Below are 25,781 nucleotides of genomic sequence, written 5' to 3'. Positions count from 1 at the left end.
AGTTTTATTTTATTGGCACTAAAGCAAATGCAGAACGCATAAAAACAAGTTGATTTAGTCTTTAGCTGTGGTGTGACTGTTCGTGGGTTCTCAGTAAACACCTGCTGGGGTGCATTCCCTTCGTGATCTGGTGTTTTTATTTATTTGTGATTTTTCGTGTGTGGGGGTGTCGGTGTGTTTGTGTGTGCGTGTACTACATCCCACACATGGAGATAGAAGGCTAGCACTCAGGAGCTGGTTCTTTTTATCCACTGTGGGTCCTGTGGACTGAACTCGGGTCGTCTGCAGTAGCCCTTGTCGTCTTTAAGTGACCATCCCAGTGTGCTAGTGCTGTGGCTAGCCCCGGGCACTCTCAGGAGAGTAACTGGGAGAACTTGGACGGGAGAGCCTAGAGCAGCAGCTGTGAGCCCACTCTGCTCGACAAGCCTCACAGGTGTGATGCAGTTGGCTAGAGGTGTCAGGACCAGGATCCGAGTCTAGCTTTATCTGAGATCCCTGAGGTTCTGGAGATGGCTTACAGTAGGGCCTGAACTCAATGCCCAGACCCATAGACCAGTGCTCTGTGTGTGTGTGTGTGTGTGTGTGTGTGTGTGTGTGTGTGTGTGTAACCCCAGTGTTGGTGAGCTAGGGACAGTCAGATCATCCCTGGGTCTAACCTAATTGGTGAGCTCCAGGCCAAAGACAAACTCTGTCTCAAAGGAGGTGAATGGTGCTGAGAATGACACTCCATACACATGTGCACATATGTAAGCACACGTATATACATTCAAAAAATGATGATTCCTAAAATTCTTCAAAAATTACTTTTTTTTTCTTTTTGAGACAGTCTCTACATAGTTCTGATTGTCCTAGAACTTACCATGTAAACTAGGCTGGCCTCTTCTCAAACTCACAGAGATCTCCCTGTATTCACCTTTTAAGTGCTAGGAATAAAGGCACCAACACACCCAGCTTCAAAAATTACTATTTTTATAGTTGCTAAAAAGTGTTAATTGGCGTTTTATACAGAATAGTCAACCAGGGCCACACATTTGTTTCCTGTCAGAGTCGTTGCCCTTGCAGCCATTCAGACTTTACCAGGTTCTCGTATCTGGAAATTTGGACATGGTGCAGTATGCGTGCAGGGAAATTTTATTTTATTTTATTGACCTTTGCATAACGACTTTGCCTTCTCCACTGTGTCTGGGGTGCCTTCTATGAACTCGGAAATGCTTGTTATAAACAATAGTGATGACTTAAGCAGAGTGATGTCATTTTAGAGACGTAGTTTACTGCTTTGTGTCTAAGTGTACGGATGATGATTTGTAAAGGCCTGTTCTCCTGGATTCTGTGACTGTCACCATTGCCCACTGAGTAGACCAGGCTGGCCTCAAACTCACTGACATCTACCTGCTTCTGCCTCCCAAGTGCTGGGATTAAAGACGCATGCCATCACTGCCTGCCTGGCTCTCAGAGCTTTTGAAAAAACTTAATTATTCATTTATATGTGCATTGGTGTTGGGTCACCTGAAACTGGAACCACAGATGGGTGTGAGCTGCCATGTGGGTGCTGGGAATTGAACTCAGGTCCTCTGGAAGAGCAGCCAGTGCCCTTAACCCTTAAGCCATCTCACCAAGCCCCATTTCTCAGAGCTTTATAGCCCTTATTTCTGTTGAGTTGAAGAATGGCTACACCTTTAATCCTGGTACCCAGGAGGTAAAGGCAGAAGGATCTCTGTGTATTTACCGTCAGCACGACAGCACTTCTATGAAAGAGCTGGGGTTTATTCATGCACACCCTGTATTTTCTTTTGCCAGGTATTATGTTAGATAGAAGAGGCATAGTGGTAAACAGTCCCTATTATGAGGACTGTTAGTTTGATGAGAGTTAGTTGGGTAAATAGAAAATATAGAATTGTACTTTGCTTACTATAGTAGATAAGCAGGGTCTCTGGAAGAAAGGAAGGTTCACCTAAGCCTTCCTTGAATGGGAAGCAGTCTCGACCTGTAGGTTGTGACCCCTTTGGAGGTTGAATGACCTTTTCACAGGGGTTGCCTAGGACCATCGGAAAATGCAGATATTTACGTTACGATTCATAGCAGTAGCAAAAGCACAGTTATGAAGTAGCTACAAAAATCATTTTGTGGTTGGGGGTCAGCATACCATGAGGAACTGTATTAAAGGTTCACAGCATCAGGAAGGTTGAGAACCACTGTTCTAAGAGATGACCTGAAGATTGAGTAGAAGTTAATCAATTGAAGGAGAGAAGAGTTTATCACTAACAGATGTGAACTAAAACACGGTCTTCCTCCGGTCTTCCTCCTTCCTCTCTGTTAGCGGTTTGTCCGGAGTTCAAAGCTCCAGCATAGGGAGTGAAACCCAAGGGACAGGCTCAGATCAGAGAGAGCGGCTGTAACCTTCATCCTTAGAGCGGAGAAAGGGTTGAAAGGAGGGTGTGACCACAGACATTTGATTTGCACATCCAGAGTATTTTGTTTTTGAGACAAGATCTCTGTTGATGTAGCCCTGGATATTGGAGCTTGCTGTGTAGATCAGACCAGCCTTGAATTTCATAGAGGTCCGCCTACCTCTTACCTCTATCTCCTGAGTGCTGACATTAAAGCATTAAAGGTGTGCACCACCATGCCCAGCTTTTTTAAATGTTTATTGGTTGCTAATGTGTTTCTGAGAGGGGCATTGTTGCCCTGCCAAATCACATTGTAGAAATAGGGTTCACTATAGCTGTTTTTTGGTTTGTTTTATCTCATTAGTATTTGATATATTTCATAAATTTAAAATAATAGCAAATAAGTAAATGGGGTATTATATGTTAATGATCAAAAGAAAAGAGTTTTAGACTCAGACAGGCCTGGTTTGTGTTCTCTTTTTGACATTTATAACTCTGACATTGGGCAGACCACATAATGTTAGTGTTTGGTTTCATGCTCAGTGGACAGATTGGCTACAGTTCCTGTAGTGAGGAGTACATGAACTCCGATAGGGAAATGCCTAGCGGCGGTGCAGCTGCACACAGAAGGTGCTCTTCGTGCCATCCGCTTAAAGAATCCAGTCTCTGGCGGGCGTCTAGACTGCGACTTTCTGAGGCTTGTGGGCAGGAGAAGTGCACAGAGGAAACCCGGGACACAGAGCACTGTGCCGGGGGCAGCGCGTTTCCACTTTGCCTGTACTATAGGTGAGGCTTCTCGTGGCAGATTGGGTTGGCACTGAGAACGGCGGTTACACCGCAGGGCAGGAGATTAGCACCAGCGCATGATCAGCCTGGCAGTGTTCTTCTGATAGTAACAGGGCAGAATCTTGCTTCAGAAGTAGAGTGGTTCTGAACGTCTCTGTGATAAGGGAACTGCAGAGACTAGCTGACCCCTGGAATCCTGCTTCATTGATGTGGATAGCCCAGGGTCTCTTGTTTTGTGTGATTGACATCAGGATGGACCAGGCCACTCAAACACGAGATGATGTTATCCATGGACACTCACTTCATCAGTCCTGGCTATCAGCTGCTCTGTGCTTGGTTGTGGGCATCTCCTTCTAGTAGCAAGGCTTCTAGAAGGCAGCATTAATTATCCTGATGTTGCCATTGAGGTTGCGTGAGGTTAAAGAGAGGGGCTAGTTCAATGGGCAATTTTGTCCAGCCACAAAAGTCTCTGTGTCTCAAACAGCTTCTCAAGTGATCCAAGCCTTCAGCTTTCCTACGGTTACTGTTTTTATACAGAGTTTTTATTTTGCCATTGACAAATAATGAGGCACCGGTTGGTGGTAATGCACATCTGTAATCTCAGTACTTGGAGGGCAGAGACAAGTGGATTTCTGTGAGTTCGAGGCCAGCCTGGTCTACAGATCAAGTTTCAGGACAGGCTCTAGATCTATAGATAAACCCTGTCTCAAAAAAACTTAAAAACAAGCAAACAAACAAACAAAACCCCATAAAACTAGGAGTAAGCTCTATAACCCTAAAACTTGACAAGCCATTCCCAACAGAGAACATGATATTTACCAGGTGGATGAGTGGAAGTCTCTAATCTAATATGATATTCATTTTAGGAAGCAGGTTTTTAAGAGTTTGGAAAAATTAGCCGGGTGGTGGTGGCGCATGTCTTTAATCCCAACACTCAAGAAGTAGAGGTCGGAGAATGAGTTTGAGGCTTGCCAAGGCTACACAGAGACACCCTGTCACGAAGAAAAAAGAAAAAGAAAAAGAAAGATAGCCAGGGAGAAACTTAGCAGGTGAACTGCTTTCTGTGCAGGGAAGACCCTGAGTGTGGATCGCTAGCATTTATATATATTTTAAAAAGTGTGAGTTGTAGTTCATGTGCCTGTAACCCTAGCTCTTGAGAGCACAGACAGGAGTGTCCCAGGGGCTCATCAAGTGGTGAGCTCCTGCGAGTGTGGCGGAGGAAGACGTCTTGACCTCTGGCCTCCATAGGATGAGATGTACTAGATGACTTAGTTGGACCTGACCCACTACCTAGAAGTGGGTTTGAGGATGTCTTCCTTTAAACAAAATCAGATCAATTAGTAATGAAGTGGAGAATGGCTGAGTATCTATGCATAATGTTTTTAGATTTTGTATCTTTTTTTCATATGTGAGTGTTTTGCTTGCATATATGTGGGTGTATGTTTATGTATATATAAAATATATGCACTACTTTTGTCTGCTGTTTTCTGGAGGTTATAAGAGGTTGTTGGGTTCCTAGAAATACAATTAAGGACACACCTTTAGTCCCAGCACTCGGGAGGCAGAGGCAGTCAGATCTGAGTTTGGGGCCAGCCTGATCTACACAGGACAACCAGGGCTACACAGAGAAACCCTACCTAGGGGGGGGAAAAGATGATTGTGAGCTACCATGTGGGTGCTGAGAATCAGACTTGGATCCTCTGAAAGAGCAACAAATGCTTTTACCCACTGAGCCAGCTGCCCCTGTTCATTTTTGCCCATAGAACTTTGAAGCTATTTTACTTATTTATTTTTGTGTATGGGTGGTCAGAGGGTAACTTTTGGGAGTTGGTTCTATCCTTCTACCATGTAGGTAGGCCTAGGGATCAAACTCGGGTAGTCAGCCTTGGTGACAGGTGCCTTGTAACCTCCCCAGCTGTCTCTCTGGCCCTCTTCTCATGCACAATTCCTGCATAGTTGAGGTCTTATATTTTGTTATCAACTTTTGTTTTGCTTTGTTTTTTGAGACAGGGTCTCTCTACGTAGCCCTGACTGCCCTAGGACTTACTATGTAGACCAAGCCAACCTCAAACTCACAGAACTTTGCCTCTGCTTCCGCCTCCCAAGTGATGGCATTAAAGGCACACACCACCACACACAGCATTATCAACTTGTTTTTTAATAGCTATAAAATATTTTATTGGATGTACCATAGTATTTCTGTCATAGATCTCTAATTAGTCACTGAGGTTTACTGTAATAATCCACATAGCAATGAATACTATGGGACATAAGTAATTTCTACTCACTGTTTCCTTAAGGGCTATTTCCCAGCATAAAACTTTTGATGAAAATAATGATTTTATGGCAATAATTACAGTTTATGAATGAGAATATCAGCTTAAACTGCTTTTAAAACCTAAAATGGGGGCTGGAGAGGTGGCTGGGAGGTTGAGAGCACAGTGTGGCCCAGTTTCCTTATAGCCACTCCAGCCCTGGTGTCCTCTGTCCCGCGGACTAGTGTAAAATGATCAAACAGTCGCGACTTGATCTCTGCATTACTGAGGCGTTATCCATCTGCTCTGTCTGACTTGCTGCTCTCTTGTGTCTGTGTCATTTGTTCTGGCTTTGTTTTCACTACAGAGATCTGCAGAGACTTGGAGAACTTCAGTCTGGATTGGCAGGGGTGGCCGACTTCTCTGCCACCTATCTTCAGTGTCAGCTGCTCCTCATTAAGGTTGGTTTGGATTCGGTGTTTATGGATGCTGATGCGAAGAATGAACTCGAATGATCAGCTAAAGTAGTTGGTCATTGCCCTTAACAACCTGCTGACTATCACCTACACTTCTGTAAAGTCTTTCTTGTTGGCCCCAGCTTGTGGCTTTAGAATATGAAATGAGAAAACCAACTGGGCCCGGCATCGGAGCCTTCTAGGACCTGTCCTGGCTTCGGTCCACTGATGACATCTCCTGTCTTCTACTCCCGATGGTGTCAGGGTGCTTACTCACGAAAGGTTCCCTCAACAGTTCACTAGTAATTTAAAACAACTATGTAAGGTCTGGAGAGATGGGCCAGCACTTGTTCTTCTCGAGAACCCAGGTTCAGTTTCTAGTACCCACAGGTTGCCCTCAAACCATCTGGAGCTCCAGTTCCCGGAGAGCCAATGACCTCTAAAGCCTCCAGGCTTGTGTATGGTGCACAGACATAAAACAAGTTAAAATGTCAGTATACGGAATTAAATAGACTATATACATATTTTTTAATCTTTTCTTCTTTTTTTTTTTTTTTTTTTTTTGAGGCAAGGTCTCTCTATGTTGCCCTGTCTATCCTAGAACTCTCTATGATGGCCAGGTTGGCCTTGAACTCACAGAGATCCACCTGTCTCTGCCTCCTGAGTGCTGGGACTAAAGGTGTGCACTACACACCTGGCCCAAGTAGACTATATTTTAAACATTTTCACTGAGCTGGGCATAGTAGTTCATACCTAGTACTCAGGAGTCTGAGGCAGGAAAATTGCCAAGTTCAAGGCCAGCTTGCACTGTAGGATGAGACCATGTTGAAATAAATAACCCCAAAATTTAGTTTGCAATTTGTTTTGTTATAAATGTGCCTACTGGAGAATTGAAAGTGATGTGTGTGACTTGCATTGTTTAGACAGGGTTAGTCTGGCTGCTGTGATGTCAGTTATCACTCTGTCAGAAGGATCATGAGTTTGAGGCAGTCTGGCCTGCATCCATAAGGTCATCCTTTCTGATGAAAAGAGCAGGAAATCAAAAGATGGAGAAGAAACTCCCTGAAATAATACCCACAGCAGACATAAGTGGAGTTGGAATCCAAGCTGTGTCGAAGGACACCACACACGGGTGCAAGAGGAATCTCAGTTGGAAGCAGGACAATTTAGCTGCTCAGGTTAATGCAGTGACTGTGAACAAGGCCCAGAGCCCTGTGTGCAGCAGCTGATTGACCTGCCAGTTCTGGGAAGGGTTTGGTGCCTGACAGTCATCTGAGCTCCAACACTTACCTCTGCAGTAAGGCTTACTCGCTTAGACAGTGCAAGTCATGGGAGGAAACCCTTAGTTTGCTAAATTCTCAGAGCAAAGCAAGAGCACAAATCTCAAGCCTGCGTCCCTTTTGTGACCACCGTGCCTGTCTCTCTCATTTGTCTGAGTAGGCTTTGCAGGAAAAGCTGTGGAACGTGGCTGCTCCCCTATATCTAAAGCAGAGTGACTTGGCCTCAGCAGCAGCAAAACAGGTAAGCACATGGAGACTCCTCAGACGGCATCTGTCTGGGATCACCTGGCTTCCGTGACTTCCAGGTCTAATAGAAGTTAGTGAAGGGCTGTGTGATGACTGTGCCCAGCGCTGGGCTTCAGAGTCAGAGGACCAAGGCTCGGGGCTCGGGTCTCCTCCACCTTACTAGGTGATAAATGAACAAGTCATCTGAGTCTCTTGGAGTTTCATCCTCTATACAATGTGGCTGTTGAATTGCATGATTTCTGAAATTGTTGTAACATATTATCGGTTTGTGGGCCTGGGATGTGGCTCAGCTGGTCGAAGTACTTGCTATGTAGGCCTGATGACCTGAACTCAGGCCCTGGAACTCACATACAGAACCCACACTCTCACACACAGTTTATATGATGCCATTTATAGCACTGTGTGTTTCAAACACATTAAAACCTAATAAGTATAGTTGTAGATCTTTTCTCTAAAGTGCATTTAAAATAATTTTGAGGTGGGATTTTGGTTTTTTTGTTTTGTTTTTTAAGACGGTTTCTCTGGGACTTTTGTAGTCCTGGAACTTGCTCTGTAGACCTCAGACTCACAGAGATCCACCTGCCTCTGCCTCCTGAGTGCTGGGATTAAAGGTGTGTGCCACCAACGTCCAGCAATTTTGAGGTTATTTTAATATTTTTAATTCTTTGATACTTTCATAGAGTGTATTTTTATATTCACCTGTACTCCTCTTCCTAACTTTTCCTAAGCCATCCCCACCTCTCTACCACCCGATTTTATTTCTCCTTTTTGAAAAAAATAGCCCCTTGGGTCTTGTGTGTGCTTCCTCCATATCCCGGGGTTGGACCCCCACTAGAGTGTCGCTAGCAGGAGCCACTTCCCTCCTCAGCAGCCATCAGCTGTCCAGAGCTCCTCAGCTAGGGCTGGAAGCTGGTGTAGCCGTCTCTCTCCCGTGATGTGTTACTCATTGTCTTTTCCTTACAGATCATGGAAGAAACCTACAAAATGGAGTTTATGTACAGTGGCGTGGAGAATAAGCAGGTGGTGATCATACACCACATGAGGCTCCAGGCCAAAGCCCTGCAGCTGATAGTCACGGCACGGACCACGCGAGGGTGAGGTGCAGCTGATAGTCACTGCAGGGACCACGCGAGGGTCAGGTGCAGCTGATAGTCACTGCAGGGACCACGCGAGGGTGAGGTGCACACTGGACAGAACAGGTGGCATTCTCCCGAGGACACCGTAGATACAGTCCCAGCTGTCCTAAGGGGAATGATGAGTAAGATGTAGGAAGTCAGCTGAGATGTGCAGTCTGCTTGTATCTCTTTCAGGTAGTCTAAAGTTCACGCTTGGGTCAGACTAGACCCGTGCCTGACCTCTAAGCACAGACACGGCTCCTGGCCCTTTTTCCTCAGAGCGACCGTTGCCTTTCTTGCTGTCTAGGAGCTTGTCCATCTTACAGTGCTTGGGTTTCTGGGGCTTCTTGTCCTCACTCCTTCGTCCACGAGTCACACGCTTCTTACACTTTGCTTTTTTCCTGCAGTGTTGACCCCTTATTTGGAATGTGTGAAAAGTTTTTACAGGAAGTGGATTTTTTTCAGAGGTGAGTATTTTGTAACTCTTATGATGGTTCTTTCATGTTGTTTATGCAGAAAGTAACCTAACAGATACCAAAAGCGATCACGTCTTTAACATGCTCTGAGCTGTCCGTCACCTGCTGTCTGTATAAATTTTGCTGGGTCTGAACTCCAAAATAATAAAAACATCAGGGCCATTTGGATCCGGCCCTTAGCTGAGCTACAGAAAACGAGTATGAATCTCTACAAACAACAACAAATTGTTATTTAATTCCTTTTATATTTTTGTTTGAGATAGAATCTCACTGTGTTGCCCAGACTGGCCTTGAATTATTGATCCTCCTGCCTCAACTCCTGAATAGTAGGATTACTGATATGTACCAGTGTGCCTGGCATTGTTCTTTTGCCTTTTTGAGACAGGATCTCATGTAGTCTGGGCAAGCCTTGAACTTGTTGTACAGCTAAAGCTGGCTTGACCTCCTGCCTGTACTTCCCAAGTCTTGGGATTATTGGCAGCTGTTTTCAATTCTGTAGGTAAATGATAACAAGCCAGATGTACTGACGCATACCTTCAATACCAGCATGGAGACAGAGGCATGGAGATTTGAGGCCAGCTTGGTCAACATAGTTAGTTTCATGCTGGCCATTGCTGCATGGTGAGACCGTGGAGAGATGGAGAGGAGAAGAAATAAGTAGGAGTTGGAGAAATGGTTAAGAGTAGTTACTGTTCTTTCAGTGAAATTGAGTTTGGTTCCCAGCACCCATACAGAGTGTCTCACAATACCTGTAACTCCAGTTCCAGGGGTTTGATGCCCTCTTCTGGCTGCCGCCAGCCCCTGCATTCATGTGCACATACCCACACATAGAAGCATGCATACACATAATTAAAAATACATGTGAATCTTCTAAAATAACAGAATGAATGTGTGGAATAAATGTGTCTCAAGATGGACACCGTAGGGCATGTCTGTAATCCCAGCTGATCAGGATGCTGAGGCAGAATAACCACTTGAGCCTATTATTTCAAGACCAGCTTGGGCAAAATATTGATTGATTATGTGCGTGCATGAGCGTGCATGTGTGTGCACGCACAAGCATAGGGAAACCAGAGACTGATATTAGGTGTGTTTCTCAATCACTGTCCACCTTATTTTCTGAAACAGTCTCACACTGGACCTAGAGGGCATTGATTTATCTAGACCAGCTGGCCAGTAAGCTCCAGGGAGCCTCCTGCCTTAACCTTCCCAGCACTAGGATTACAGGGCTTCATGGCTGCTCCCTACCTTTTACTTGGGTTCTGGGGGAGTGGAAACCAGGTTCTGGTGCACTTTAAAATGTTTCTCGGGGGCTGGAGAGATAGCTCAGTGGTTAAGAGCACTGCCTGCTCTCCCAAAGGTCCTGAGTTCAATTCCCAGGAACCACATGGTGATTCACAACTGGAAAAGCAGCCAGTGCTCTCAACCTCTGAGCCATCTCTCCAGCTCCAAGTGTTTCCATCAAACACTTTCCACCTTATTTACTGAAGCAGGGGCTCTTACTAAACCTGGAGTTTGCCAGTGAGCTTGATTAGCTGGCCAATAAGCCCCGGGGGTCCTCTTACTTCTGCCTTCCCAGTGCTGGGATACTGGCTCCTGCTACTGCCCCCATCTTTGTTACAGATTCTGGGGGTTAGGTTTAGGTCCTCATGCCTGCGAGGCCAGGGCATTACTGACTCAGCTATCTCTCCATCTCAGCTGTGGCTCTTTGGCTGATCACTATCCCTGTCAGTTTCAGGCCCGATCCTCAAGCTCCTCCCATTTCAGTCCTCTTCCTGCTTTAGGGCTGGCAGAAGTGCGGGCTTAGCCTGGTGACGAATGTGTGGTCAGCGCTCTGTGTTCACACAGGTGCTTCGTCGCCGATCTGCCCCAGCTTCATGACAGCTTTGTGGACAAACTTCTTGATATTATGCCCCGACTCATGGCGTCTAAACCTGTGGAAGTGATCAAAATTCTGCAGACAATGCTGCGTCAGAGCACCTTCCTCCATCTCCCGCTCCCGGAGCAGGTCAGAGTCCAAATGCCCTCTCCCCATTTGTCCTGACACTTAGAGCCACTGACTTTAGTGAACTTCTTTGACCAGGGGAGCAAGTGAGCTAGGGTCCTTCCTCTGATTGTTTTTATTACATGTATTTATAGGTGGAAGACAGGGATGCTACGGCACATGTGCATGTGTGGGTCCCGAGGATCAAACTCGGGTACCACCGTGGTGGCAGAGACCACCCACTAAGCTATCTCACTGGCCTGAACATCGGCATCTTTTCTTGTTTACAGATCCACAAAGCCTCGGCCACCATCATCGAGCCCGCAGGCGAGTCAGACAACCCTTTGCGGTTTACGTCTGGGTTGGTGGTAGCCTTGGATGTGGATGCAACCCTGGAACATGTGCAAGACCCACAGAACACTGTTAAGGTCCAGGTGTGTTGGGTGTGGGCTCCCGTGGTGTTTAACTTTAACTTTGCTTCTTTTGTCACCTACTTAAGGGACCAAGACTGAAAAGGGACAGAAAGAGGCGCCATGGCAGGAGCCAACTCTGCTCTTGAGCAAATTAAACATCTGAAAATAGGAATAGCAGACATTAGCATGAAATGTATATATAATGCCCTCAGAATCCAGGAAGGTTTTATTTACTAAGTGACAGGACCTTGTCTGTCTGGATAATGCAGACTTTAGATTTAATCCCTTCTACACACACACACACACACACACACACATGCACACACACACACTGAATCTATCAGTTGTAATAAACAAGTTCTATTGGTTGGTCAGGTGGCAGACAAAACTCATAGATGGGAAGAAATGATCAGGAGAACATATTTTTCCAGAGTTAGATAAGCTAGAATCACATGAGAGATGGGATAAAGCTGAGCCCACAATCCCAGCTTTCTCCTCCTCTCCATCTTTCTTGCCGTCCATTTGTGTGTTTTGTGCTTGCTTCAGTGCACATGCCAAATGCAGAGGTTGTGAATAGGTCTGTGTGGTGCGCTCAGATTCACTGGGAGCCGGACCAAGGGGCAGGCAGTTGGAAATGGAAGTCGGTGCTTCAGCAGGCAGAGTTAAGCATACTGTGGTGAAGGTGCTGACGCGGGTACCACCTGAAAGAGGACCGGCAGAGGATGAGGAAAAGCAGAGTGAGCCCTTGGCAGTGCAGGTCAGGAGAGGAGAGGGCACAGGTTTCCCGGGGAGAGCCAACCTGGCTTCCCAGCAGGAACTGTCACAGATCACCTACAGAGAACTTCTGAGCCGGTAGAAAGCTGACTGCAGGGCCTTTAGTTGTTCTCGGGTTACCCCCTCGCCGTCCTGGTAGGTTGCTCAGAACAGGTGAAGAGCCCTTTTTCAGCCCATCCCAGTGAAATCAGAGTCGCATTCCTTTAGGAGTACATGGTAAACGCCATGTGCAGTGGAGACTAGTGGGTGTGCAGTGGGGCTGCCTCTGGAGAAAGCTCTGTCTGTGAAGCACAAACAGTTGCAGGCAGTTTCATTACAGGTCACCCGCTAAAGTTCACGCTCAAACGTCTCTGCTGCCTTCTCGGCAGAGATACAGAGTCTTAGTCTTGCTGTTGTTTTGTTTTTTTTGAGACAGGGTTTCTCTGTGTAACAGTTCTGGCTATCCTAGAATTTGCTATGTAGACCCGCCTGGCCTGGCCTCAAACTCTGTCTCCCAGGTGATGGATTGATTGAACCGCTGTGTCCAATCATGATTTTTCTGTTTTTAAAGCAGGTACTTCAGGAATGCTTTCATTAGACTGGTCTGAGTTACTATATTTTAGCCACTGCAAGAGGAAATACATTTTTCAGTTGTTCTGAAATTCAGAATATAATTCATGCTGGCCATTTTCTTCCCCTCACCTGCTTGGGCCACAGGTTTTTTTGTTTGTTTGTTTGTGTGTGTGTGTGTTTCTTTAAAGATTTACTTATTTATTACGTGTACAGTATTCTTTATGCATGTATGCCTGCATGGCCAGAAGAGGGCACCAGACCTCATTATAGGTGGTTGTGAGCCACCATGTGGTTGCTGGGAATTGAACTCAGGACCTCTGGAAGAGCAGGCAATGCTCTTAACCGCTGAGCCATCTCTCCAGCTCAGGCCACAGGTTTTTAAACTCCTGAAAGAATGTTTTCAGCAGCTGTTAGACAGCAGAGTCCAGACTTTGACCGAGAACACTTATTCTGTTGCTTTGTCCCACTCCTTCTTCCTTACCCCCACCCACTTTTAGTACAGAATCTCTAGACCAGGCTTACCTCCAACTGGCTAGTATCTAAGATTGACCTTGACCGTCCCACCCTCACATCTCTGCTCACAAGGGCAGTATGGTGAGCACACACTGTTTGGGCTGTGTAGGAAATGATAATTCATGTAAGCTAGGCAAGCATCCCTCCAGCTGAGCTTATCTGGAGCCCCTTCCCTTTTCAAAGTCATTTTTTGTTATTTCAGACATGGATGCATCGCCCTATTCCAGCTCCTCCTAGACACCCACTCCATTATCCTCCCAACTTCTCCTCTTTTAAGTTAACCCACTGAGCTGTTAAAGATAATGATATTCGGGAAACTAGGTCCCCTACAGCTTTCTTCTGCCCTGGGATGGGGCCGCAGAACCTAGAGGCAGAGTAGAGAGAAACAGCTTGTGATTATTATCGCTGTGACCAAATACTTGAGAAAAGCAACTTGAGATGGAAGGAGTTGATTTAGTTCATAGTTTCGAAGGTTTCAGTCTGCATTGCCTGGCTCCATCCCTGTAGGCTTCAAGTGAGGCCACAGCGTCCTAGCAGGGAGGACATAGTAGAACAAAGCTGTTCAGCTCATGGCACGGAGGAAGCTGGGAACGGAGGAGGAGCTGGGACATGACAGGCTCTGCCTCTCCCCAGAGTACATGAAATTACAAATCTCTCAGGGGTTTGAGCCCTTGGTTAGATCAGAATCCTAAGGAACATGACTTTACGGACTAAGCTTTCAGTATACAAGTTTAAGGCTTATGTAAGCTACGTAACAAGACTGGATCTCAAAACAGTCACAGAGATGTCTTAGTGAGGAAAAAGCTAAGTCACTGGAGCATAAAAATCTCGGTATAGCCACACATTCCTGCACACTGCCCAGGGAGTGGGTGAGAGCTCACTGTCCAGTCAGTCCAGCCAAAATGCCCTGAAAACAAGGTGGAGGGCATTCTGGTCTCCCGCAGCATCCTCCCCATACCCAGACAGTGCAGGGAGAGGGAGAGAAAAATAAATATAGATCTGTAAACATAGATACGCGGAGACATGAAAGATTTGAGCCAGCAGATAAGATGCAACGTCCCTGGATTTCGCGGTTGACAGGATGATCCAGTTCCTCTCCGTGTGCACAGAGCTGGTCTGGTCCGTTCTCCCTCAGCCTTGTTTCTCGTCTGCTTGTCCCTGTGTCCTGTAATGGACTCTGCACAGGCAGTGGGGCCTCAAGCTGTTGAGGGAAGAATTCTGTGCCATTGGTGAGATGTGAAGATTTGGCTAACGATGCAAACAGACCCCTGAGTGCTCCCTGTAGATGATTAGGAAATCCCTGTCCGATAGGAATTTAGTACAGCGACTGCTTCCCCAAGGAGGGGAAATCTTTCCAGTGGTGTGCTCAGGAGAGTTTCCACAGTTACTATCTGTTCCTATTTAAGAAACATTGTACACTGCTTCTAGTATTGCCTACCAACACCACCCTTTTTTTTTCTGTCAGATTTTTTTTTTAATATTTATTTATTATGTATACAATATTCTGTCTGAGTGTATGCCTGAAGACCAGAAGAGGGCACCAAACCTCATTACAGATGGTTGTAAGCCACCATATGGTTGCTGGGAATTGAACCCGGGACCTTTGGAAGAGCAAGCAATGCTCTTACCCTCTGAGCCATCTCTCCAGCCCCCTTTCTGTCAGATTTTTTGAGACAGGGCTTCACTGTGCTGCCCTGGCTGTCCTGGGCTTACACTATAGACCAGGGTGGCCTTGCCTCTGCCTCCCAAGTGCACCACCACTGCCCAACATGTGTTGTACCCCCTTAAGAAGCAGATTTTTATGATGACCAGGGTCATCTTTCTACTACTGACTTGGGAGTCACATTCATTTTCTTCTGTCTTCTGTGGTCCCATTTCTGTACTGCTTTAGGTCTTGTACCCCGATGGCCAGGCTCAGATGATCCACCCGAAGCCAGCAGATTTTCGGAACCCTGGCCCCGGCCGGCACCGCCTCATCACTCAGGTGTACCTCTCCCACACTGCCTGGACGGGTAAGTCAGCAGGCTGGGGGAGTAGGGGCATCTCCCCACTAATCTCACTACCTGCCCGTGGTGATTGTTTATTTGAGATAGAGTGTCACTGTGCAGCCCTGGCTGGCCCAGAATTCTGTGTAGACCAGGCTGGCCTCCAACTCTGCCTCCCAAGTACTGGGATTAAAGGCGTGTGCCAGCCAGGCACAGAGGCAGGTGGATCTCAGTGAGTTCAAGGCCAGCCTGGTCTACAGAATGAGTTCTCTGCAGCGAGAGCTACAGAGAAACCCTGTCCTGGGGGCTCCCCTGAGTGAACTGGATCTCTGTTAAGTAAGGATGTCATAAGCTCAAATATTAATATGTTTGGGCTGATTTGCTGTTTGCACGAGGAATAAGATTCCACTAGAAGACACGGGAGCCTGTAGAGCCGAGTCTCGTGGGGATAGACTGGGCTGCACACAGGAGGCCAACTTTCCTGCTCTAACTAATGCAGGAAGTGGAGTCCGTGGCTGCTTTGGGGGTCAGGATGCTACCTGTAGAGAGCTAGTCTCAGAGTCGGGGTTTTAGATCCTTCCTTTACAGTGTGATTCTGTTGACCTTACTTCTCATTTTTCTTTAAAGCGGGAACCATTCTTCTAGGAAAAACGGATGTGTTGTAGGGCTTGGGTGACTTTCATTTCTCCTCCCCACCATTGCCTCTCTTTTTCTCTCTCTCCTCTCCCTTCTCTGTGGCATTGCCTTGAATTGCCATTCCTATCAGAAGCTGATAAGGGAAGGCAGAATGGCTCTCTGCCCTCCCAACTTGCCCAGGATTTGGCCCCTTGAAGTGCTGTGGTGCTGTCTGGGCTAGACTAGGAGTCGTGATGACAGAGCTGATGCTGGACTTGCCCTGACTGCACCCCGAGTGGGAGATGGTTCTGGAAGTCTGGGATTGGCATAGTGCTTATGTCGTGACCACACTCATGACTGTCAGGCCCTGTGGTGTGGGTGTGTACGCTGCATGGCTGAAGCTGACGCTGCACTTGGTACTCCTGCTGAACTCAGTGGGCCCAGGAGGAGAGCAGTCTAGTCTTTGCTCTGACCCTGAGAGGCATTCAGAGTCCTGAAGCCTTTGTCCTGTTGATTCTGAACTGTCCAGCTCATTCTTGCCCTCCGAATTTTTAGCCGGAAGCTGATCTTTAACCCTTACACCAAAGTAGGGTGTATCTAAGGTGGTTGTGTTCTATGCCTCACAGTTGCCAGTAGGTCCTTCTGAACATCTCTCCCTCTCCTTTGTGTGGAAGCCATGTGGTTAGTGGGAGACCAAACTGAGCTCAGTTGCTCACAGGGTGAATCTGAGCAGCCACTTAGAGCTGTCTGAGCTCCTGGACTTATTTCAAGATCGTGACTCTTTTTTTTCATGGTGTGGCAAGAAAAGAACTCCTGGGGTTTTGTGCTTGGCACAGAGTGGGTTTCTATTCCAAAGCCTCCCTGCCTTCTTCCCTCAGTGCCTTCAGGCTCAATTAGAGCATGTCCTATACTCCACGCCACTCAGCCGAAATAGCCAGTGACTCGCGAGGGGTTTGTTTACTCTCAGGAGGCCTGCCGCAGACAGGCGGCAGATCTGCAGTGTGGTGTATGAAAGAATCAAAAGGACTCTGCTATTTTAAATCCCTGAAACATACTCCTTTCCCATGGTAACAAATTTTTTGCCAGAACTGTTTTCTACCTTGAAACTTTCCTTTCCACTGGAAAAGGCAAGTCCAAGATGCACACAGATCACAGTCACAACTCTGACCCCGTGTCTAGCCTGAGAAAGCACTGTGGCCTCCTCGGATGGGTAGCTGTAGCTCTGAGTTGCGCATGTAACTCACATGGAGGCAGTGGCATTGCATCTGCAACCTCGGGCCAACCTCAAATGATTCAGGCTAGAAAACTGGTTTTTGTGTTTGAGGATAAAAAGGGATGCAGACATAGGAAAAGCCCATCTTTTGTTTTTTTTTTCTTTTTTTGTGTTTTTTTTTAAATTTATAAAACTTAAATTTTTTTATTATGCATACAATATTCTGTCTGTGTGTATGTCTGCAGGCCAGAAGAGGGCACCAGATCTCATTACAGATGGTTGTGAGCCACCATGTGGTTGCCGGGAATTGAACTCAGGACCTTTGGAAGAGCAGGCAATGCTCTTAACCACTGAGCCATCTCTCCAGCCCCCCATCTTTTGTTTTTGAGATGGCATCTCACTATGTAGCTCTGGTTGTCCTATAACTCACTGTGTTGACTAGGCTAGCCTTGAACTCACAGAGATTTGCTTGCCTCTGCCTCCAGGGTGCTGAGATTAAGGGTGTGGGCCACCTCCCCAGCCTTGCAGCCGGCTTTGATGGCGGCTCATTTGCAGCTTCATTGGCATTCCTAGAAGTTGCCGAGTGGTGGAGAATTTCTTGGTCTGTTTTGTTTTCCAGAGCCGTGCCAGGTGGAAGTACGACTGCTGCTGGCCTACAGCTCTGGTGTGCGCGTCCCGAGGTCTCCGTGGATGGAGGGTGGTGAGATGTCACCACAGGTGGAGACCAGCATTGAGGGCACCATCCCCTTCAGTAAGCCCGTGAAAGTTTACATAATGCCCAAGCCTGCAAGACGCTGACCCCAAGCAGTTTCACAACCATGGCCTAGAAGCCCTTTCTAGGAAGCCTGGCGCGTCACCTGGAAGTATGTAGAAATGAAGAACATGCCAGCCTTACAGTATCGTACACAGGGTCAATCATTTTTGCATTAAAAACAGAAATACTCTGTTTTATCTCTTTCGTTTCCATAATAAAGTTGAGAAAGCACCTAGCTGTTCTAGTTTCTAGTCTTAAAAAAAAGAAGCCCATAGCAGTAATAACACATGTTAATTCTGAAATGTAAGACATATGGTCTGATTTTCCAGGCATTTCCAACTCCTGGTTATTCAAGCCATAGTCTTGTTTCTTGAAGTAACAATTTCTTTGCCAGAGTCAACTCCAAAGCCATTTAACAACTATGTATTACCACTGAAAGGTTCTGAAGGGCCTTGGACATCTGTTGTCTTCCTGATCAGGCAGTGGATGGGCAAAGAAATGACAGAATAGTGAGACAGTAAGTCATTCTCATCCTGAGATAAAGTCTCGATCTTGCCTGCCATTGCCCTTGGACCCTCTTCACCTTTAATACAGGCCTGAGGGCCATATTTGGGGAAAGGAGGCCGAGCTGTGGGAAGATGGTTCCCAACAGAAGAAAGAAAGTCCTGTCTGGCAGCATCTCTGCTGCACTGGAGCTGCAGGAAAGTCCAGGTGAGATGGACTAAGTCGCTGCTGCAGAGAGGCTGACTGGGAAGCAGGCCTGTGCTGTGTGTGTGCTATCCACATAAGGTTTGGAAACTGTACCGTTAATAGTCAAACTTGTATTCATTCTAATCTAAAAGGATTCCAGAAGCCCAAGCCGTCCCGCTACTGGGGAAGTATACAGGTACTCTGGACTCAGTGTGTCTCCTGAAGGTCACATGTGGGAACCACATCCGTAAGGCAGCATTGCTGGCAGCTGACCTCAGGAGGGGTGTTGTCGTCAGTTGTGTGAGCCTTGCCTTTGGATTGGGCATTATGATGAGAATGGGTTACTTAGCAAAAACAAATTTTTGGGCCAGCCATGCATGGTGGTGCACACCTGTGATCCCAGCACTCTGCAAGCCTGACATCTCAGTTTGTCCCTGGATATGGTGGTTCACAGCTGTAATCCTAGCCCTCCTACCGCAAGGCAGGAGGCAGCGACAGAATCACCCAGCCTCAAGGGCAGCCGACGCACTCTGTAGAGTGTGGAAGGAATGACAGAGTAAAGGGAGAACCGGCTCCTGCCAGCCTTTCTCTGCTCAGCTCTTCCTCTCCACACACACACTGTGGGACCTGCGTGGGCACCATTTTAAAATAGATTGGATGTGTAGGGTGTATGTGCACTACCTGTGTGCCCGGTGCTCTCCAGTCCCCTGGAACTGGAGTTAAAAGCAACTGTGAATCCATGTGAACCAGCTCCTCTGCAGCCAGGACTCTTAATTACTGAGCCATCTCTCTAGCTTCCAATACGTGTTTTTTTAAAGGCGGGAAATAATTGATGTCACTAAAATCACCTCTGGCCTCCACATGCATGCCTGCACGCCTTTAATCCCAGCACTTGGGAGGCAGAGGCAGCCTGGTCTACACAGAGAGTTCTAGGACAGCCAGGGCCACACAGAGAAACCCTGTCTTGAAAATTAAAATAAAAAGACTTCACACACATTGGCAGAACCTCCAGATGTCTGGCCTTCCGGTGTTCTGTAAAGCAGGAGAGAGCACATGCTGTGCTGGCCAGTTGTGTTCACTTGACACAAGCTGGAGTCATCTGAGAGGAGTGAGTCTCAGCTGAGAAAATGGGGCTGTAGGGAGCCTGCAGAGCATTTCTTAATTAGTGGCTGAGGGGGGAGGGCACAGTGCATTGTGGGTAGGGACATTCCTGGGTTCCATAAGAGAGCAAGTTGAGCAAGCCTCCGTGACCTCTCCATGAACTCCTGTTTCCAGGTTCCCACCCAGTTTGAGTTCCTGCCGTGCCTCTCCTCAGTGGACTGTGACTTGGGATCTGTAAGCCAAATAAAACAAACCCTTCACTCCCCAAGTTGCTTTTGGTCACAGTTCATCACAGCAATAGTAACCCTAACTAGGACATAGGTCAAGGGTCATTGAATGAGATGGATTCGGTGACATGGGCAGTACCTGCATCTAAGGTCAATCTTGATCACAGTTGGAACTTGGAGAGCTTAGACAAGTAATAGCAAAAATACACAATAAAGAGGTGAAGCTGGAACTCACCAGCACGTGACTTTTCAGGTGTGCCTGGTGCTGTAACTTTTTTTTTTAAATAATTAATTTTAAGCACATTGGTGTGACGGTGTTAGATTCCTGATCCAAACTGAGTTACAGACAGTTGTGAGCTGCCATGCGGGTGCTGGGAGTGTTTGAACCCAGGTCCTCTGGAAAGGCAGCCAGTGCTCTTAACTGTTGAGCCATCTCTCCAGCCTCTGCGTAACTCTTTACACGAACTAACTTCCAACTGCTCTACAAAGTAGGTACCTTCATTTGGTAAACAAAATAATTAAAATTTAGAGAAACCGGGCCAGTGAGATGGCTCTTTCCACCAGGACGTCTTGAGTTCTTTGGAACCCAAATTGTAAAAGGAAAGGACCAGCTCCTCCAGGTTGTGTTCTGACCTCTGTGTTCCCCTTCATGTGCATGCCTGCTCTTCTCCCCACTTAAATATTAATCAAATTCTCAAAAACCCAATCAAAACTGAAATTACCTAACTTGCCCTGTGTCCCACAGCTCCCAAATTTGTAGCCTGGCCATGCTGTCCAGCTCCGAGAGGCTGTAGCTGCTATGGAGGTGGGAGGGGAGTGTCCAGGGAGCGGAGCGGGCTTTCCCCATCTCAGGGGTGTCCACCATCAGGCTTTCGTGTCAGAATAGCACAGTACCCAGAAAAGATGCCTACCATAGAAGACGGAGTTTGAAGACATGCTATATAACAACACCCTGGCCCTGAGCCGGTGGCCTCTGCTGATGGTGGCACAAATAAAAGTGTTAAGACTGAACCTGTTATGGTGTAACATTTGAAAATCTAATGGAGTAATACACTGGATGTGGTGTCCCTTTTAAAACTTTCTGCCAGGGCTGGAGAGGTAGCTCTGGTCCAGTGTGCTTGTCCCAGCACACTTAACCGCAGGAGTGTGGATTCCACTATTATTTGGGGTGACTCAAACACCTGTGGCTCCAGCTCCAATGACACCGAGGCCTCTTCTGGCCTCCACGGGTGTCGGCACACATTTCACAGACGGGTGCACACACATAAACTTAAAAATCTTCAGATGTCCTTCCAGCTTCTCTCTCCATTGCAGGTGGGAAACAGGCTTCGAGTGTTTCCTCAGAGTCCAGGCCAGGTCGTGCACTTCTCTTAAAGCCCCAGGTAGACTTTTTCCATTCGAGTGGACATACATTATAGGTATTATACTAGGTTTTGCCCTAGTGGCAGGATACCTTTTTCAAAGCTGTGAGAATTGTGGGCTGCACTAGAATCTGTGAGTTTGCCGTGCCGGTGGAGTTTAAACAGACACTGAGCAAATCCTGACAAGCCTGTTACTGAGGAATTCAGTTATTTGAGGAGGTAGGCTTAATCTTGTGCTCAGAAATGTCTGGTTCTGGGAAATACGAGCATTTTAATTTTTCTACATCTTCCTCCATACTTTCACCAATGAGAGATGATCGCAGTGGTCTCTAGCCCAGCTCCTAGCTTATGCCAGGCAAGGAAACGAACAGGACATGCCCCCGAAAGCGAATCCTGAGTCCAGACTTCTGAAAAGACATTTGGTGTTCACGTGACGCAGCTGAAGAGCCACTGTGACCCGCGGCTGACTCTTGTCCTAGGAACTCAGAACAAATGGGGCTGTGCTCCTGCAAACCCAGTCAAAGACGTAAAAGATCAATGGAGGGGACCAAGTACAACTGCACAGAAGAGCAGCTTCTCTCCGTGTTCTGTATCCAGCATTGGCCACACAGACCGGATTTGGGAGCGGGTATTATTTATTTGCAGCTTTTATATGAAGCGTAGTGACCCAACTGCCAGACACTTCTCACTGCTCCCCCCGCCCCCTTATGATTTCTTTTTAATAACGTAGCGACAATGCAGGTTGTGATACAATTACAACCATACCTGACTCAGCACCCACTGGGGCCATCTTAATTTAGACTGGGCGGGGATTACATTACCAGAGATTCCTCATACCTACACAGGACTGGCTCTATAAGCCAAGGGTACATAGGTAGGAAGGTCCTGTCAGTCATCTGACAAGGGCACCAAGGAGGACCTCCCCAGATCTTAAAGGGCTGTCAAGTCTGTGAGGAACTCACAGTGACCTCCAGGGCACTAGGAGGCATATTGCTTGACAGAGGTGAAGACGCAAGGCTAGAGCTAACCTGACCTGTGCACTTACTTCCTGGGTGAGGTTAAAACAGTATCTCGGGTTCACTCTAGTTTTTTTCTCATAAAGTCCACCTTAAATTGCTCTAATCCACAGACTGGCTAACAGCTAATCGACAGATGCCTAGCTGGAGGCATCCACCACCAGCAGCTGCTTCTCCAACCAGATGCCACCCAGTCATCCCTTCCCCAGCTCCCCTCCTTGTGCTCCTGCTGGGCTTCTGCTAAGCTGCTGCAGAGGAGCAGAATGGCCTGGCCTCCTGGAGTGGGCGTGGCCTTGGGTCAGGCGGCTGGTACCAAGCAAGCAGCAGCTTCCTGCTCCTCTCCCTTCCAAGGATCTGCCCATCTCTCTCTACCTTTTCTGGACTTAACCCAGTGGGAGGCAAGGGCCAGGGCCCAGGTACCTTGGGGCCGGCACACAGGTCTGTGGGCATGAGCAGGCGCTGAAGGTGTTGACTGCTCATTCTCCTGTCTTTAGTTCCTAGCAGGTGCTGGTGGAGGCTCCCACTGCGATGCATTTGTAAATTATCATGATCTTCTGCATTAAAATGTTTCTCTGTAAAATAATTTTTTTAAAAAAAGATGCTTAATTGGGCCACCCACAGCTCAGAGCAAAAAAAAAAAAAATAGCCTTTTGTGTGTGCAGCGTCCATGAAGGCCAGCAGAGGGTGTCAGATCTCCTGGGGCTGGATTTACAGACTGCTGGGAGTTGCCCTATGGGTTCTGAAGCTCAAATCTGGGTCCTCTGGAAGAGGCCTCCTAGCTGCCAAACCTCTCCAAAGACTCAGCTTTCATCTCTGTGGTGGTGGTATCCTTCCTGACTGTCTTCCCATCCCAGTTAAGCCAAATCAACCTTTTCTTTGCACTTGGAGCCATTGTGGTGTTGTCTGTTTCTTCCACATAACATTCTGCGGATGCTTCAGTACAGGACTTGCTATGAAATTCTGGGTGTAACCTGCTGTGTAGATCATGCTAGCCTGGAGTTTGTGGTTTCCCCTCCTCACCTCCGGAGTGCCAGATTACGATTGTGTATTGCCCTGCCTGGCTCTCTCACACATCCTTAAGATTAAAAACTGTAATTTGGGCAGTGGTGCATACCTTTAATCCCAGCACTCAGGTGGCAGAAGCAGGCGGATCTCTGTGAATTTGAGGCCAGCCTGGTCTAAAGAGTGAGTTCCAGGACAGGCTACAAAGCTACACAAAAAAACCTGTCTCAAAAACAAACAAACAAAAAAAACCCAACAAAACTGTAAATTGCATCTCTCCAATCCCTAGCATCCAGCAACAACTGGTCCTAAGAATTTTTTGTGGTGGTTGTTGTTTTTGAGACAGTTTCTCAGTGTAATAGCCTTCACTGACCAGGATAGCCTTGAACTCACCAGAGACCTTCCTGTCTCTGCCTCCCAGGTGCTGGGATTAAAGGTGTGCGCTACCCAGGCCCAGCAGGTCCTAAGAAATTTAGTCATAGATTTTCAGTAAGTGGAGCATGGGAGATAATTGCTGAGTAAGTGAGATAGTTCCACTGGGCCCCATCATTCTATAAATCTGGACAGTAAGAAGATGCCATGTAATAACTATAACATGGTTGGTTTACCATGGCTCGCCAATGGAATGTTGGTGACAATGACGCTTGTGGTTTATTGACTCCTTACCACATGGCAGACAGTGAGCTATGGGTCACTGCACAGTGTCTCACATATTACCTATGGTATCAGGTTCTGACAGACAGGAACAGGGAAACTGAGGGATTAAATAAAGCTTCTCCCAGTGACAGACAGAACTGCACCTCAAAACCAAGGCTGTTTAACAACAAAGCCTGCACTCACCACCACCACCACCCCCACCCTGTGTGCCGTTGCTTTGAATCAGGGTCTTGCTGTATAGCCCAACTTGGCTTCAAGCTCCAGCTTCCTGCCTCGGCCTCTGGGATGCTGGGGTCATGGCTATGTGCCACCATACTCAGCTCTGGGAGTTCTTCAGCAAGGAAACACAAGGGGCTGGAGAGATGGCTCAGAGGTCAACAGCACTACTTAACCTCCCAGAGACCTGAGTTCAGTTTCCAGCACTCATATGGTGCTCACACCCACTGTAACGTCAGGTCCAGGAAGTCCAGCGCCCCCTTGTGCCCTCTCCTGCACATAGTACACAAACATACAGACAGACCAACCAAGCATCCACACATAAAATAAAAATTTTCAAAATAAAAAGGGAAAACTAAAAGGATGCTGATGATTTTATGTTCTCTCAATATAGTCTGGGGTTTTACAAAGACCACCTGTTTTATTAAATAATAGAAAAAGGGGCTGGAAAGATGGCTCAGAGGTTAAGAGCACTCACTGCTCTTCCAGAGGTCCTGAGTTCAATTCCCAGCAGCCACATGGTGGCTCATAACCATCTATAATGAGATCTGGTGCCCTCTTCTGGCCTGAGGCATACGTGCAGGCAGAATACGGTATGTAATAAATAAATCTTTTTAAAAAATAGAAAATAAAGAAAAAAAGACTATCTGAGCCTGTGGACATTGGGCTGGCTAGTTTTTATGTCAACTTGACACAAGCCAAGGTCATCTGGGAAGAAGGAATTTTTTTGGGTTTTTTGTTTTGTTTTTTTGTTTTTTCGAGACAGGGTTTCTCTGTAGCTTTGGAGCCTGTCCTGGAACTAGCTCTTGTAGACCAGGCTGGCCTTGAATTTACAGAGATCCGCCTGCCTCTGCCTCCTGAGTGCTACAATTAAAGGTGTATGCCACCACCGCCCAGTGAAAGAATTCTCTCTCTCTCTCTCTCTCTCTCTCTCTCTCTCTCTCTCTCTCTCTCTCTCTCTCTCCAGAGTTTCTCTGTGTAGCCCTGCCTGACTGTCCCAGAACCTGCTCTGTAGACCAGGTTTTCCTCAAGCTCAGAGATCCGCCTGCCTCTGCCTCTCGAGTACTGGGATTGAAGGTGTGCGCCACCACCGCCCAGCAGAAGGAGAAAATGCCTCCATAGGGTTGCTTATAAGCCAATCTGTAGGACATTTTCTTGATTGATGTCGGACCCAGCTCTCTGTGGGCGGGGCCATTCCTTAGCAGATGGTCCTGGGCGCTGTAAGAAGCAGGCTAGGCAAGCCACGGTGACCAAGCTGGTCAGCCACTCTCCTCCATGGCCTCTGCATCAGTTCCTGCCATCGGGTTCCTTCCTTGAGCCCCTACCCTGAAGTCCCGGATGACGGACTACAAGCTGTGAGCTGAAATAAGCCTCCTCCTCAAGCTGCTTCTGGTCGTGTTGTTTATCACAGCGACAGAAACCCTAAAACAGACATCTGCTCCCTAACATGTTCTGTTTAGGGGATCTGAGAGTTGTTTGGCTTAAGGCCCAAAGTCGGTTATTAGAGGAGTCTAGAACCTACCTAGACCCTAGCTACGGGCGGATTCCCACTGTCGCCCAACGGCTCCTTGCCTCTGCTCAGTGTTTGTCAGCCTGCACAGAGGTCTCCCTTGAGCACATATCTGAAATAACATCCATCATTCGTCCAGCCCACATCTGTTTACTTACGCTCTGCCCTAGCGTCTAAACCTCACGGAAACAAGTCAGT

At 47.2% G+C, this 25,781-nt stretch overlaps 1 protein-coding gene across 1 annotated transcript in view; it reads left to right on the top strand.

The window, feature by feature from the left end:
* Positions 1–18,038, top strand: part of Ints4 (integrator complex subunit 4) — a 62,874-nt gene extending 44,836 nt beyond the window's left edge. Inside the window, exons 16-23 of the mRNA XM_085682965.2 lie at positions 5,796–5,889; positions 7,324–7,404; positions 8,373–8,503; positions 8,932–8,991; positions 10,849–11,008; positions 11,275–11,418; positions 15,128–15,248; positions 17,669–18,038. Coding sequence (XP_085539091.2) covers positions 5,796–5,889; positions 7,324–7,404; positions 8,373–8,503; positions 8,932–8,991; positions 10,849–11,008; positions 11,275–11,418; positions 15,128–15,248; positions 17,669–17,847 — 970 coding nt within the window. The 3' untranslated portion in view covers positions 17,848–18,038. The remainder of the gene's footprint in view (positions 1–5,795; positions 5,890–7,323; positions 7,405–8,372; positions 8,504–8,931; positions 8,992–10,848; positions 11,009–11,274; positions 11,419–15,127; positions 15,249–17,668) is intronic.
* The last annotated feature ends 7,743 nt before the right edge of the window (positions 18,039–25,781 follow it).

Source organism: Myodes glareolus, chromosome 24 (genome assembly GCF_982192425.1).
Source record: "Myodes glareolus chromosome 24, mMyoGla1.1, whole genome shotgun sequence".
Taxonomy (NCBI): Eukaryota; Metazoa; Chordata; class Mammalia; order Rodentia; family Cricetidae; genus Myodes; species Myodes glareolus.
This window is presented reverse-complemented; position numbering and strand designations above follow the sequence as displayed.